Source organism: Sitophilus oryzae, unplaced genomic scaffold (genome assembly GCF_002938485.1).
Source record: "Sitophilus oryzae breed Bouriz unplaced genomic scaffold, Soryzae_2.0 scaffold_1744_pilon_pilon, whole genome shotgun sequence".
NCBI lineage: Eukaryota > Metazoa > Arthropoda > Insecta > Coleoptera > Curculionidae > Sitophilus > Sitophilus oryzae.
Window position 1 is genome coordinate 1,536,184 of NW_022146440.1, and position 16,642 is coordinate 1,552,825.

The window sequence follows — 16,642 nt, forward strand, 5'->3', positions numbered from 1 at the left end:
GACCTTAAAAACATAGTTTTTTCTATTGACTTAATTTTCTATTGTACATAATTTTCTAATAATAAATTTTAACAAAGAGTTAAAGCATAAATTAAATTTTATAGTTAAAGGAACATTCCTTATATTTCACTAACGAATATAAATATAAAATGTGTTCATATTATATCATTTATATTTGGTATAAGTACTGTATGAACATTAATATAATTAATCTAATTTTTAGATTAATTTGAGTATATTCTCCATTTTAAGTGTATTTTAATATTTATAAGAAAAACGGGGGAAGGTAGTAATCTTATAATGTACATACAGTGGGTATACATTATAAGAACATTGAGATGAGAAGATTATCCTCCTAGATAAGGTACCTATTACAGATGTATAGGTACCTACCTAATCATGATAATAATTATAATACAGCTTTTACAACTTTTAAATTCGTTTTCACAAGCGAAGGCAGGCAACTCGTTAAACAGACTATACTAACGTCACCTATTTAGTTCCAAAGATACAATAAAATTACAAAAGTTTTCATTACGCTACTAGATGGCAGCACATTTTGTATAAAATATATTTAGGAAAGGTCTCTTGGTAAAAATCGCTACGACTAATCGTTCTAATATTAGCAATATAAATATAAATTATCAGTTCAGACAACATATGGGTCATTATTAATAAAAAATAAGCATGGTGACCATATTTGACTGAAATGATAACTGGGAACATTTTATATTTTTAAATTAATTATAATTTTTTCTAGGAAAAACTCTTATGTAAGTTTCCGTTCTAACTTTTGGCACAAAAATATTTCAGATTTAGGATATCATTCTAATATAACTATAATCTAGTCAGCATATTCAATTTTTGTTAATATATATACCGGGTGCGTCTCAAAAATGGCTCATCTTTATAACTTTTTATTTTTTCAGATAATAAAACGAGATTTGGCATATTAGTAAACGAGATTTGGTATATTAGCAAACGAGATTTGGTATAGTATATAACATAAATTAAGACTGATTGACGTATTCAATTATTTTCAGTCACTTCCTGTTTCGCCGAAAATGACTACAACTTTTTGGATAGAAAATGACACTCCGAGTATAAATCACAACATATCATTGTCAACTTTTGACATTCTCGCTTAAAAAAAATCGTATTTTAAAGTTCAATCTAGAGTGCCATGGATGGGTTAAAAACACTCATTTTTAATCAAGGGGCCTGCGCTTGGAAAAATGGATTTGATCGTCTAATGTTTTTCATGTCCTGTCCTGGCCGGTTAAAAGATGCCCAAATCATATTTTTAATCTTATCTCAATTTTGTCAAATGAAACCAGGTGGTTCGTGAGCATATTCGAAAAAGGCATTTTTTACGAATAATTTGATAATTTGGTCCACGTCAGTTCAGAAATTATTTACAAAAAATCCAAATAAAACTGAAATTGCTACACCCTATCGTCGAAAAGAAGCATTACAGGACATAAATTGATACAAACTTTTTTACCACCTATATTTATCTGCAGACTATGCTGCCGAAATTACACGAATACAATTCGGACCACCCTGTATGATCACTAATATGTAGATAAACATTTGACTGACAAAGGACTACCATCAGTTATTTTCGGTTCTACTTCGAAAATCGGCATCGGCAAAATATTTCATCAAAATATCTTAAAATTATAAAGAAACAACTTTTTCAAATTTTTTAATATTTATTTTAGTTTCGACAAATATACCAAAAGGATAATGGGGGTAATTAGTAATTAGGTACCTCTAGCAGGAGGAAAATAATTTATGTGATATAATAATACCAATAAAAATAAAAGGCTCAACTTTCGTTTAGCTGAAATCTGTTATATAAAAAATGACTTTATATACTCGTATATGCGTTCCAGAAGGCGTTAGGAGTACAAATATACAAAAATTTTCCTGCGGAAATGTGTCATTTTCATTTTTCGGACTTTAGTATAGCCGAAATCTGTTACATCAAAACTAGTCTTCGGGGTGTGTTTTAGACTGTTTTAGACACTTTTCTAAACATAAAAACACAAAAAAGTGTCTGCGGAAATTTTTTATTTTTATTTTACATAAAAAAATGCTTTGACTTTAGAATAACTGAAATCAGTTACGTGAAAAATGAACTTATATTTGTTTTATACGAGTCTTTACGAACAAAGAAATACAAAAAAATTCCTGCCGAAATGTGTCAATGTCATTTTGTGCATTTTGTTTTTCATACATTTTTCAATTTAGAAGCTTACGGGACCCGGGAGCGAATAGGGTGCTGGGTGGGGTAAAACATCTTTCGGAGGAATAACAATTCTTGTAGAATAGATAATATAGGTTCTTGTAAACTATAAGTACCTCGGAATGTTGCACTTATTCTTGTTTTTTATTAAAGCTTTACGTAAATAGGGCTGATTCAAAACAAAAAATCATTGGATCATGCAGTTTTATTTTATATTTTAACAATTAACTGTGATTATGCAAAAATATTAGATTGGTTAGCATTTGGGCTGCTTTGGTTAGCTTTTCTTTGTGGAGGGTGTTAAGCTGTGGTTTTTATATTTTAATAATTAACTGTGATTTTGCAAAAATATTATTAGATTGGTTAGGATTTGGGTTGCTTTGGTTAGCTTTTCTTTGTGGAGGGTGTTAAGCTGTGGTTTTCATATTTGAATAATTAACTGTGATTTTATAAAAAATATTATTAGATTTATTATTAGATTGGTTGGCATTTTAGACACTTTTAAATGATTTCTTTTTGGTTCAAAAGTGATGGATACAGTTTATTTCCGCAGGAAATTTGTTATTTTCCTCAATTCGTGAATGCTTCTAAAAGGCAAAAATATATTTATTTTTTTATATAACTGATTTCAGCTTATTTCCGTAGGAAAATTTTTGTGTTTATATGTTCAGAAAAATATTAAAAATAAACCGCAAAATGTATTTTTTTTTATAGCAGATTTCAGTTATTCTAAAGTTCAAAATTTGGTAATTACGCATTCCGACAGGAAAATTTGTGTTTTCCGTGGTTCACAGTAGCTTTTTAAAGACAATTTTTTTTGTAGTAACTGATTTCAGCTAAACGAAAGTTGACCCAAATAAAATCCAATGCCAGTCCAAGTTTTTTTTCCACAGTCACAATACTTATCAATGTAAATTTTCAAAATTATATTTGACAGGTTAATGTTGACCGCTTTAACTCAAATCTTTACACCGCGAAAATTCACAAGAATCAGCGGCGTGCGTCAATAAGTAACTGCAATTAACATGTTACAAACACAATGAAGTTTTTTTTCTGAGTCTTTAATAACTTTGAAGTTACAAAATAGAATGTACAAAAAATGTAGCAGGTAAAAAAAATCAAAACAATTTAAAAAAAGAACTAAATTTAGGTGTAAAAAACAAAGCTGTGAACGCATCAGTTAGATAAAACATTGCTTTACAACCACATAATCGGTGTTCACTTTTATGAACATTTTCACTAAAATGACGAATACAGGATTTTATATTAATATTCGAAATATGCTTTGGAGGTCCTTATTCAATAGATTTTTAAATTTTTCACACTCAGAATCGGTCATCGCGACGTGCTACGATATTTTTTATTTTATACTACGAACGAGATGTGTTTAAAAAAATACATCACCCACCGTCTAAACAGCGAACGGGAGACGTAATCGCGCCCGGAAATGTATCTGTTTTTGGCGGCGCCGGCGTTCAAGATGTAACGAGGACAGTCGCATCATCAAGTTTCCGAGATATTTTTATTTTTAGCATTTAGCGTAGGTCTTAGCGTTATCTATAAAACTCGACCAATGCACACATAAATAATTGAAATTGAATTTAATTAATTGAATAATTTTACTGAGAGTTTTAGTTTATTATAGGAGACCTCAGTGACTTTTATTAAATAAAAACGTATTACAATATTTTGAAGGGATGCTACGCATCACCCGCATCAGTGGAAGCTTCGCCGCTGACAAGAATAGATAGGCATAAAGAAGAAACATGGAACCGTCCTTTTTGTACGTATTTTCTTCGCCTAAGCCATCATTTGCCTCTTCTGCATCATCGAGACGTTGTGTATATTCGCCCACAGTCCACTCATAGCCATCGGTAATTAGTATATTGAATCCGATCGAAAAATGTAAATAAAAAACGACAAAATCCAATCACAGCAATTCGCCAGAACTGGAAGCTTATTCTAACTTATTTCAATAGTCGATATTTAGCGTGATGGATTTCGATGGAAACTATTAATAATCGATCATCTTGAAATTTTTCGGAAAGACACGGTTCAAAATCAAATTCAGCCATATTTTTTAAATATATTTTTTTATTTTTCTCTAAAACGGTACGGAAATTTGGGAAAGTGTAAACGGGTTTAAACAACGGCGAGGCTTCCATTGCGGATGATGCATGGCATCCCTTCAAAATATTGTAATACGTTTTTATTTAAACAGGTCACTAAGATCTCCTATATTAAATTAAAATTCTCAGTAGATTTATTAAAATAATTAAATTCATTTTCGATTATTTAATGCGTGTATTAGTTGAGTTAGGTTTGTTCCAACCCGCGGCAGAACCGTCACCGAACGATCACGCTCGTGCGCAGTAATTCAAATGTGTTCCAACCGAGATTTGACGATTATCGGACGATCCTATTTGTGTACCAACCTACCTTATGGTACATGGTCCAAATTGAGAACTGTTTGGGTTGACTTGCGCATTAAAGCATATTGGCAGGGATTATCGATTTTTAACAGCTGATTCTGGTCCGGCGTCCGGCTGATGCTTCTATCTTGGTTATTTTTTACGAATTCGAATACGTAGGTATGCGTTATACTTTTGCTTGTGAGTTTGTGTGGAGTAAATCGTTCGGAAATTTTAATTAATTTTTTATTTATAAAGTAATGTTCAAAGATTCTACCACTGCAATGAAATAACAGGAAACTACGCATAACAGGGTCATAAAAGAGAGGATAGGTAAGTGAGTTAGTGAGTATACAGTTAAAACAACACTTACCAACAATTACTGGATTCTGATTCTCCATTTCAAGAATAATAATTATTATTATAGCAAATTGCAAACAAATATAATAGGGTTATGTTATGAAATTCTAAACAAAAACAAAAAAACGATCGATACACGCACGCTTCACACTTTTGACAGTCCCGAAAACAATCCACAAAGCATTCCCACGTTGATACTTTTTGCACCGTCACGAAACTATTCGAAGTCCGCGCATGCTAACAAAGTACAAGAAAACCGACTCGAGTACGATTTCGAAACGATCCCGAAATGCTGGTTGGAACAAACCTATAGATAACCCTATAAGGCCTAGGCTTAACGCTAAAAATAAAAATATCTTTCGAATCGTCTGTCCTTGTTACATCTTGAACGCCGCCGAACGCAATCATCCTCCAGTTCTATGGTGTATTCAGAAAAATTAAATACTATTGAAGAAGGACCTCTAAAGCATATTTTGAATATTAATACTAAATTAAAATTGTGTATTCGTATTTTTAGTGAAAATGTTTTCCAACACTGGTTATGTGGTTGTAAGTTGTAAGGCACTCAATACTATTTTATCTAACAGATACGTTCACAGCATTGTTTTTTTACCTAAATTTGGTTCTTTTTCTAAATTGGTTTAATTCTAATAAAATATATAAAAAAATTAACATTTTAAAAAAAATGTTAATTTTTTTATATATTTTATTTTTGTTACTTCAAAATTAAAGACTTTAATAAAAAAAACTTTATTGTGTTGGTAAAATGCTAATCGCAGTTACTAGTCACGCTAGGCCGCTGGTTTAAAAAAAGTATTAACTATTTTATAAAAAGGAATATCTTTTATGAAGATGTATGTATTTATGATTTATGTATTTTTTTCAGAAAGTTAATAATATTTTTTTCCTCTTGTAAAGACTGTGATATTACCTTACCTTATTGGAAAATATACCTACTCTTTTTTAATTTATGAAAGACGTATTTAGTGTAGCTAATAGAGGCTAATAGTCAATGTCTCTAAATCATGTTGGAAATTGGGATCAGTGGCGTAACAACACTCATGGGCCTGTGTGCAAAAATTTTACCGGGCCCCCTATTACACCTACATATTTCAATACTTATATACTAATCTGAATAATATGCACTCATATTTTAGGTTAGAAATAACATTATCAAATTAATTTTTATATAGTATTATCCTTGATTATGTATAAACAAGGGTATAATTTATCACTGCAACACAGAATATATCAAATTTAATATCAAATAAATAGAAACAAACCAAAAAACAACAACAAAACTAACTAAATTAAAATAAACAATGTAAATAGGAACATGAACATGTTAAAATTCTTTTTTCCTTGCTTTAGTATGGGCGAAAGTTGACACAATATTACCAATGTCTACTGTACGGGCAAGTTCATTTTCTATTGAAATAATTGCCAAAGCTGATAACCGTTTTTCGTCCATAGTATTTCTTAAACAATTTTTGACAAGCTTTAATTTGGAAAAAGATCTTTCAGCCGAGGCCACAGAAACAGTTATGGTGAGAAAAATATGACACGCTGTTAAAATCTCGCTGAAACTAGAAGACGATGAAAGGTTTTTAATTAAATTAAATTCAGTGAGTTCAAAAATGCAATTGATTTCATATAAATTATTTCGGCAACATTGCCTGAAGGAGAGTAATTGAGAAGAAATCATATAGGCAATATCATCGGGTTATATAAGGTATAGAACCTGACCCATTTCGTATATATCCTCATCAGAAACAGAATGATTCTGCTTCATTTGGTTTGGTTGTTTAACGCGATAGCATGTGATAGATATGGAAATGCAGCCCGGGCCCCCCGAGGGCCCGGGCCCGTGTGCTTCGCACACACGGCACATCGATAGTTACGCCACTGATTGGGATGATCAAAATATGTGCCGACAAACCTTTTCAGGACATCCATTTTCTTATTCAAAGCTTTTTTGCAAACATACTAGTAGAAGTCTATAACATATTCTAAAATGGATCGATCAGTAGGTCTTCTTTTCTTGTGGTTAAATTTACATTTATGAGATAAGATATTGGTCTATTGCACCACTACCTTTTCAGATCAATTGCCATTTCTCTATTCTCTAAATTGCATTCTTCGGTCGTATCCTAATCTCAAAGTCTAATAACTAAATTAATTAATCTAAACTTACAGGCTCTTTTGCAATGGCATATCATCGCCTAGTTCAAAGAACCGTACATTTGCTAAAACCAAAGGATGCTCATTTCTAAAAAACATGAGCCAACGACTATACAAGTAAACCACAATGACACAGAACAAATAGTTAAATTCAAGTATCTTGGATGTTGGATTACTGAGGATTTGGTCAAGATATAGAGGTAGCCAGGTAGCCAGAAAGTGCACGTCAGTGCAGGTCAAGTGCACGTCAACATTTATTCTCCCCTCTTAAGTGGAACGGAATCGCGGATTCCCAAAGTGACTACAATGAGAAAGAGTAAAGCCTTTGAATGATTGAATGATTGATGTGGTTATTTTGTGGATTCTGTCGTATTACATCGCATAAACCAAGAGGAAGATAGCTTCTAAGTATACCTAATAAATAAAAGAAAATCGGCCTACTTTGGACATGTTCACAAGAACGACAAATACCATCTACATTCATACTACACCTTATTAAATGTAAAATTGAGGGAAGCGAGGTCCAAGCAAAAGACGGATGTCGATGATGAGAAACATAAGGGACTAGACAGGAATAAATGTTCAAACAATCGTAAGAACAACAGAAAAACAAGAAGAATTCAATGTTGTCAATGGTTATTGCCAATCTTCGTAGATAAAAGGCATTTGAAGAAGAAACTAAAGTTTTATAAATACTGTCTGTGCTTTAAAATCTATTTTTATTTAAATCTAGCCATTTTAAATAAACACCTTTAAAGAAACAATCAGTAAAGAGTTACTCGAATATAAATCCCGTTGATTAAACAGAGTCGGATTTTTACTAAATAAAATAAGTTGGAATAACTTCCCTGGTAATTTTTACAGTGCGGTCTCGGTTTTCTCATGTCTGGTACCCGAGTACTTACGCATTACCTATAGTCGACACATCTCACCCACGTCGTGAACGCAGACACATCCTCAGGCGCTTCTACCAGGCGGTACCCATACCAGTTATTTCTTCGCGGTGACAGCGGTCTGGCACCAGCTCTTATGTATGTGTACGAAACGTTTTATAACTAAATACAATACTCCATATATATAATACAAACCTACCGAGTGATACAACTATTGCTTTTACTAAAAGAACGTGTTTCTTCATAGTACTAAATAGATAAAATGTAGTAAAAAGATTTTTGAACTTGTGTTGTATATGCAAAATGTTTGGGTTAAAAATTATCAATAGCCAAAATATTGCTATATTAAATATATATTAAATACTAGCGTGTACCCGCGACTTCGTTCGCGTCGAATTAATCATTTGTAATGGTGATAATAAAGCAAAGCAAGAATTTCCTTTGACATACAAACTGGATAAAATTTGAGGGGTAGTTTCATCTCGCTGGAATTTGACTTTCGAAAAATCCGTTTGCCAAAAATAAGCTTTTTACGTCAAGCAGTTTAAGCAGAATCGTGGTTAATCAATTACAATTAAATTCAAAATATGTAAAAAAACAAAATAAATTATGCGTGTCCAAGCGTTTTCCCGAAAGACAAACCGTTTTTAAAATAACAAATTCGAGACAAAACGAGAAACCCCTCCTTATCAAACCTCTACACCCCACAGTCAATCGGTTTGCCAAAAATCAGCTTTAAACGTCAAGCAGTTTAAGCAGAATCGTGATTACTCAATGGTCATATTTTATGAAACACCCTGTATAATTTTTTTTAAATCTTAAATTATGTAAAACAACAAAATAAAATATACGTGTTTAAGAGTTTTTCCGAAAAACTCACCAGTTTTTAAATAAAAAATATTCTAATATTTGAGGGGCGGTTTCACCCACTTAGAATTCGAGTTTCGAAAAATCCCTTATTATCGAACCTCTACACCCTAAAGTGAGTCCGTTTTCCAAAAATCAGCTTTTTACGTCAAGCGTTTTAAGCAGGATCGTGATTAATCAATGACCAGATTTTTCGAAACACCCTGTATACATTTTTAAAAAATCTTAAAATATGTAAAAACGAAAATAAAATGTACGTGTTTAAGCGTTTTTTCGGAAACTTGACCGTTTTTTAAATAAAAAATATTGTAATATTTGAGGGGTGGTGTCACCCCCTTGGAACTGGAATTTCGAGAAATCACTTCTTATCGAACCTCTACACCCTAGAATCAACCTGTATGCCAAAATTGAGATTCTTACATTGAGTGGTTTGAGCAGGATCGTGATTAATCAGTGAGTCACTTAAGGATTTTATATATTAGTATAAATTATCAAACAAGGCAATACTAAATGGCTTAGTTTACTTCAATTCCAATCCAAAAAAACTGCAGCTATTAGGCATCATTCTTTTGGAAAGGAATATGGCAATGTGACTCAGAGACTTCTCTAACAAATGGGCTGCAGTAGGCCCAAATTCACCCAGAATGCCTAACTTTCTATCTTATTAACCTTGCCTTATTGTTTACACTTGTGTAGGGTGGTGTGTCAATTAGTTTTGTAAAGATATCTATTTAGTAAGCAATGATCATAGGCTAGGAGCTTCCCCTAGGAGACGCAAGACCTTGTCGTTGGTGTGGAAGCTTCTTGTCAGATGCTGGGGGGAATCACCTCTAGCGCTTTGGCTTGGTTTAAAAAGCATCTCACTATCTTGTCCCTGGCTGTAGTGTCGTGGTCAGGGAATTACACCAAGACATATAATGATGCCGGACGTGCCTATCTTGGCCGTCATACTAGGCACTCTCTACTGTCTGTGGTCATGTCTCACGGGTAGAGGGTGTGGGGGGTTCTTGGCTTAACCGCCCGGTGACGACCTCACAACAAAACCTAAATCCTACGATGATATGACCATCAGGTCAAATGGATGCGTGGCTAGATAGACTAGCCTTTACTGGTCTCAACCTTGGGGCACCCCATTGCACTTACCTTATTTCTACATGCAGGGGCTCTGTGGTGGACCAATTATCCCTAGCGACTGATGGGAACACTATAAGATCTAGTATTAAAAGCACCACCGGTGAAGCTGTGGGGAAGCCCCCTGGCGACACTGGAAATATTACCAATGAAAGTTCCAAGGGACCAAACTCAACGGGAGCTACAGGAGAAGCGGTTGACACTTGCTTGAGATCATCCTCCACATGTGGCACACAAGCTACCACCTGCTCCAGCCATTGGCGACCTAGCTACGCCACTGGCTGGTCCAAACCAAACCAAGGGCCCTGGGGCAAATTACAAAAATGGGGCCCCACTGGTATGTAAACTGATTAGGTTTTATCAAATAAAAATATGAAATATACAAATACTTTAAAAATGCTAAGCTACTTAAGCTCTTTTTTGTGCACTGCAGGGCAGGTAATAAAAATATTAAACAGTAACAACATAAATTACAATTAATACTTGGTGTAGGTTTGGCTAATAAAACGAAATATAGAGAAGATTCAAGGGTTTATTATATAAAGGTCGGGCCTACCAACTGACTAAATAACAATTATATTTACAATTTTTTCCTAGCTTTAGTTTTCACAAAAGTATCAATGACTTCGTTTAAATCCAGGCTAGATGCGGTTTTTTAATTTGCTAAATGACCTTTCAGCTGCTGCAGAAGTGACAGGAATTGTAAAGAATAATAACATTGCTGTAAATACTTCAGTTAGGTCGCATTCTAGCACTCCATATTTGCTCATTATTTCCTTACATAATTAATGAACAGTCCATGCTTGAGTTAGTTGAGGTAAAACTAGGTGGTAAATATTAGTAAATTGAAGTGAAAATCTAGGGCCTATTATATCTGAATATTTTCTTTGGAATTCGTCACACTTTTGTAATAAAGTTGCTTCATCAAGATGTAATAAAAATGTTGGTGTTAGAAAATCGAATATATGACAGAGTGGCACTTATACCAATAAAACGTGTATCTAATTGAGATATTACTGTGTCTAGTACATTATTGAAAATCTCAATTTTAAATATTTTTTCTCGGTTTGGAAATCAGTGATCAGCAGCTAATTTATCAAAATGTTTTTTAATTTTTCTTTGCCTTTTTTCTGGAAAATGGGTATCAATACCATATTTTTTACAGTTTCACTGGCTTTGCAACTGTTCTCGAAAAAAAATCTTAACTCGAATTCACCATAAAACGCATATCGATGAATATTGAAACGCACATATCACTATCCGTCAAATTGACAACACTGCCAACCTACAGAAAGAATTTAGGGGGATTCCCTAAGCATAACTTTTGAATTTCTCTCAAATGAGTTGTCATGATTAAAGTGGGGTTGCAACCTGTCATATTTATTTTGAAAATTGGAGAAATTTCCAAAAGTTCAGTTCGATCGAGATTTTTGGTAAGGATTCGAGGACCCCCTGAGCTTGAGGCCCCGGGGCACTGCCACGCCTTAGGTAGCTACGCCACTGGCTCCAGTAAGGGTTGGGAGCCTACCTCTAAACACAATAAGCGGCACAAACTACCGTTTCGTCTACCCGGCCTGGGTCAACCAGGCGGGCTACGTTAAGACAAATCAATCAGACAAATCTTAGTGATGACACTAATGCAAAGTTTTATTGACTGATTTATTTACTGAGTATTTATTCGTTGCGCCAGCGTCAAGAAAGATTTATCCTTAAATTTGGTAGGTACGATTTATCTGTAATCGTTGATTTTTCGAAATTCCAGAAAATTTTATCGTTTTAATTGTTACTCGAAGATGTATTACATTTTCAATCCCTCTACGATGAATATGAAAAAACGATTTATAAAACGTTGTATTAATTATTGGAATGATTGGAAATGACTCCAAGGGAATAAAAAAACAGACCAAATAGGTTAAAACATGGTTATTGAGAAAATAATTATACCTTATGCCGCTTATAAAGCAGCTGCAAATGCAAAAAGATGAGCCTAACCTAACGATTTTAAATAACTGTCTAAGCATGGATGAAGATACTTTTAACATTGATGATTTGTCTGCCATTTTAATCGCTGTACTAGATAAAATTATCGTTCCAAATTATTTGTCAGCAATTTATCTGCCAAAATTAAAGTTTCCTTTATGACATAAACCAGCAGATTTTTCGTTACAATTTCTGCACTGCAACAATAAGGCCCGTATTTATAGTTGAGTCTCGAGACGCCAAGACGGTCTTGGGCTCTTGCGAGCGGAATCCACAGAATACACGAGCAAACGTCATTTTGGAGATTATAACTTTTTTAGTAAACAAAATAAATAATAAATCCCTTGTAAATCAAATCCGTTTTGTCTGATTAAACAGTTTTGAATATGTTAGATGAGTTTGAGGATATTTTGGACCTTGTGGAAGAAAAAAATCGTCTTCGAGTTCCAAAACGATATATAAGGGATGCAGGAAATCCAATAGAAATGTTTAGCTAGGGGAATTTAAATACCGATATAGGTTTAGCAAGGCTACAATTACAGAAACTATTTTACCTCTTGTAATTGAAGACTTATTAGAATTTTTATTATAAGACCGTTATTCAATTATTAATTTGTTTACGGTTTTATGCGACTTCTAATTTTCAGATAGTAAGTGGAGACTTGCATGGTGTTAGCCAACCTACAATAAGCCAGAATATCAAGGGGGTGTCCATTTTAATAGCAGAACATTTGAGTGAATTTGTGTGATACAACCATAAATGGTTGAACAGCATTATTATTCCAATGATACTGGCTTCAGCTTGTGCAGATGATGACAACAAATGGGATACATATATTAAGAACATAGAAAGAGCTATAAATACATCTGTGAATAAATTCACTGGCGAAAAAAACACCTGAATTATTATTTGGATATATTCCGAGGATTGAAGATTTATTTGAAGATGGATAAGTAAGGTTATTGGCAGTAGAGAATGAAAAGTACTCGATTACCTGAAAAATTGAGAGAAGAGGTCAAAGAACATATAGAAATGGAACAAAGGAAGTATAAAAAAAATTATGGGCTAGCAGACTAGCAAAAAAAGAAGAGAGAAGAATGTCATCTAGACGACAAAAAATAAGGAAGCAGTAAAAACGCAATAATCATAGAATGTGTATTGTGAAATATTATTTGAAATAAAACTATAAAACATGGAGTATCGACTTTATATAGAGTGGTCAACTCAATAAGAATACAGAATTTACACCAAGCAATAAAATCTTGAAAATTATAGGTATACGGTGTATACATCCAATATTGTATATTATGTGATATATTTATGTAAATATTCATGATGAAAATAAAAAGACAATTTTTTTAGTTCTAATGTATTAGTGGGAAAATTCTGTGTAACCAGTTAAAACAAGCACTTGGCTGTCTGGTCATAGTAAGCGTAAAACTACTAAGAAAAAGTATAGAGAAACAGTATTTTTAAGATAACTAATAGACTATAAGAAATTACTTAAAATATGTTACATGTAAATATATAAACACTAATAGAAAAGTAAATAAAATTATTATATAGGTACTAGTTACCTTGGAACATCACTTAACATATTACATAATTACTAGATATACATATTCAATACAATAAATACATTAATTTGCAAAATGTTGAATAAGATTTCTTCAAAAATCTAACCCTCTTCCTTTTTATTTATAATTGGAATGTGTAAATTAGCATCTTCAAAATTATCTAAATTTTCCCTTAAACCAATATGAAGAACAGCTGTTGCACACATAATAGCAACAGTTGTTTTGTAAACCTCGGAGACATGGAAGATGTTTTTTCCAAGTCCCAAATAGCCTTTCACATTTCGCATTCTTCTATGGGCAAAGTTATACCCGGTTTCTTGTTGATTACCTAGCTGTAGAACAGGAGTCAATAGAAATGGCCTACATCTATATGCATTATCTCCAAGAAGTAAACCAGGAATATCACGCCTTTCCATTAGCATTCTTAATTACTTCGATCGAATATAACACCTTGACCCTGGATATCCAACTATAATATCCATAATTTCCCTTTTGGGACCTGAACATTTAGACTAAAAAAACGTTTGCGATTTTGAAATACTTCCACATTATTGCATTATTCTTGATTATCTGGCTTATTGTTGGTTGGCTAACACCACACAAATCTTCATCTACCATCTGAAAATTACAATTCGCATAGTATTCATCAGTCATCATAGTAATTGAATAACGGGGAGAATGGGTAAACCACGATTGGTAGGTTTTTACAAGTCTTCAATTTATAAGAGGTAAAATAGTTTCTGTAATTGTAGCCTTGTTAAACCTATATCGGCATAAATCCCCTCTCGCTAAACATTTCTATTGGATTTCCTGCATCCCGTATATATCTTTTTGGAACTCGAAGACGATTTTCTTCTTCCACATGGTCCAAAATATCCTCAAACTCTTCTAACATATTCAAAACTGTTTAATCAGACAAAACGGATTTACTTTGTTTACTAAAAAAATTAGGCTAAGAAACTATCCACAGATCACATAAACTATCCAACATGACAATCTCCAAAATGAAAATCGCAATCTCCAAAATGACGTTTGCTCGTGTATTCTGTGGATTCCGCTCTCAAGAGCCCAAGACCGTCTTGGCGTCTCGAGACGCAACTATAAATACGGGCCTAAGTTGGCCAAATCGATAAAACTGTTCGTGTGTATTCAGCTAATGGAAATCCGAAATGATTTTAGTTTGAACGCTAGTCTAAAATACACTAACTATTCAAAGTATACAAGCACATAAAAATAATTGCACAATTATATTATACAAAGATACTAAAATCTAAAACAAAAGCAAAAAAAATCACATTCAACCTATCATAGAGGCCCATAAGAACTGGTAGGTACCTTGTTGGTTTCCCATGGAGTACCCACGCACCGCGATAAGCCGGTCGCGACTCATCCACGCCGTAGGCACACGCCCGCGGTCTTTTTCTGCGTCGTACCGACGCTGATGGTACCTTTGCGTTTTAGTTCTTCGGTGACAGTGGTCTGGCAGAGAATGCCGGCACGAGCTGCTTTCTTGGTTAACGTCCCGGGTGCGGGCTGGACGTACAAGCTTATCGTGGGGCTGGTACTGCTGGAGGTGGGGTCCTGGTGGTGGAGTGTCGTCAGTGCGGGTAAGTTACCATTGCTAAATTATTTTTGAGTGTACCAAAACATGTTATTTTGATAAGACTAACAAAAACATTAAAAAAGCACAAATATATTTGAATAAAGCAATAAATCTTCAAGGAATATAATATTAATTATAATGCTTGTATGAAAGTGGTAGACAATAAGAATTTATAATAAAACCATTTTATCAATGTCTCCATTGTCTTTTATAAACAAAATAAATATACACATCCTGTGTCGTCCAGTAGTATTACGACTATTATTATAGTATGGTTTGCACTAATAAAGATCCGAAAATTCCAATTAGAGCTCTCTTTAAATAGTACTTTCAGCATTACAGGTATACTGTGGGTCTTAAATTAAACATGGCGAATCTTAAATAAATGCAATTATTTTTATGGGTAGTATAATTCGACCCTAGAAACACGTCCATGAGGCTTTTTTCGCGAAAATTTTTTTTGGAAAATTCGAAATTTTTTGAAAAAATTTTGAATTTTTTTTAAAATAATTTTTAGTTAAAAAACATAAAGATCAAAATGTGATCGAAACGAAATCTTTACTAATATTCCAATATTATTATTAATTTAATGATGAGCGGAACTGATTTTAGTCTTGGTCTTGATCAAAAAGCAAGACCACAAGTGTCTTGGTCGTGCATGACCAAAACCGACCAATGCAAGACTTACCCAAGACCAAATATGCAAGACTCTTGCGGTCTTTAATTTAAGTCTTTTCTTTACATCTTATTTTTCATAGATATTAATTCTTAAAAAAATAAGGTTTATTTACTTTCATCCCTCTCTTCTATAATTTATTAAATCCAAAATAAAAAACGGATTGTCAACAACAATAAGCCCCATATTCGTATAAATGGTTTTTAGTGGAAATATACCGAATATTGCTTTGTTAGTTGGCAATATTCAGTCATTAAGGCACTCCTGTTTTTTGAACCATTCAAATAGATATGATATAAAATTTATATAAAATATAAATATTATTTCAAATTATTGTTTTAATTTATTTCAAATATTGTTTTTCGGATTTTTTACATAACATTTTAAAGGAAGCAATGCTGATTCAAAATAATATATTGAAAAATAAAAAAAAATCAGACAATTGTATATTGTTTCATTAAACTTTCATTTACATTAAATTACTTAAAATAATATTTGCGCAGAATTTCGTACTTCTAAAACCAATTTTAACGAATTTTTGTACAAATTTTTATCCCTTATTTTTTAAGGGATGAATGCCTAAAATTCGCTTCTGAGTACTCACTTTTATCACTTAAGGGACCTCCGTGCAAATGTTCATACTTTTAGGACAATTTTTTTTCAGAACGTTCACCCCCTTAGAGGGCGAATTTCCAAAAATTACTTCTTAGT

The 16,642-nt window shown here is 33.0% G+C and overlaps 1 protein-coding gene across 2 annotated transcripts in view; it reads left to right on the forward strand.

The window, feature by feature from the left end:
• The first annotated feature begins 15,092 nt into the window (after positions 1-15,092).
• LOC115881889 overlaps positions 15,093-16,642 on the forward strand; it is a 55,427-nt gene continuing 53,877 nt past the window's right edge. The window contains exon 1 of one of the 2 annotated variants that reach the window (XM_030899611.1): positions 15,093-15,259. In XM_030899611.1, coding sequence (XP_030755471.1) covers positions 15,094-15,259 — 166 coding nt within the window. In that variant the 5' untranslated portion in view covers position 15,093. The remainder of the gene's footprint in view (positions 15,260-16,642) is intronic. The other variant, XM_030899612.1, reaches the window with a different exon arrangement.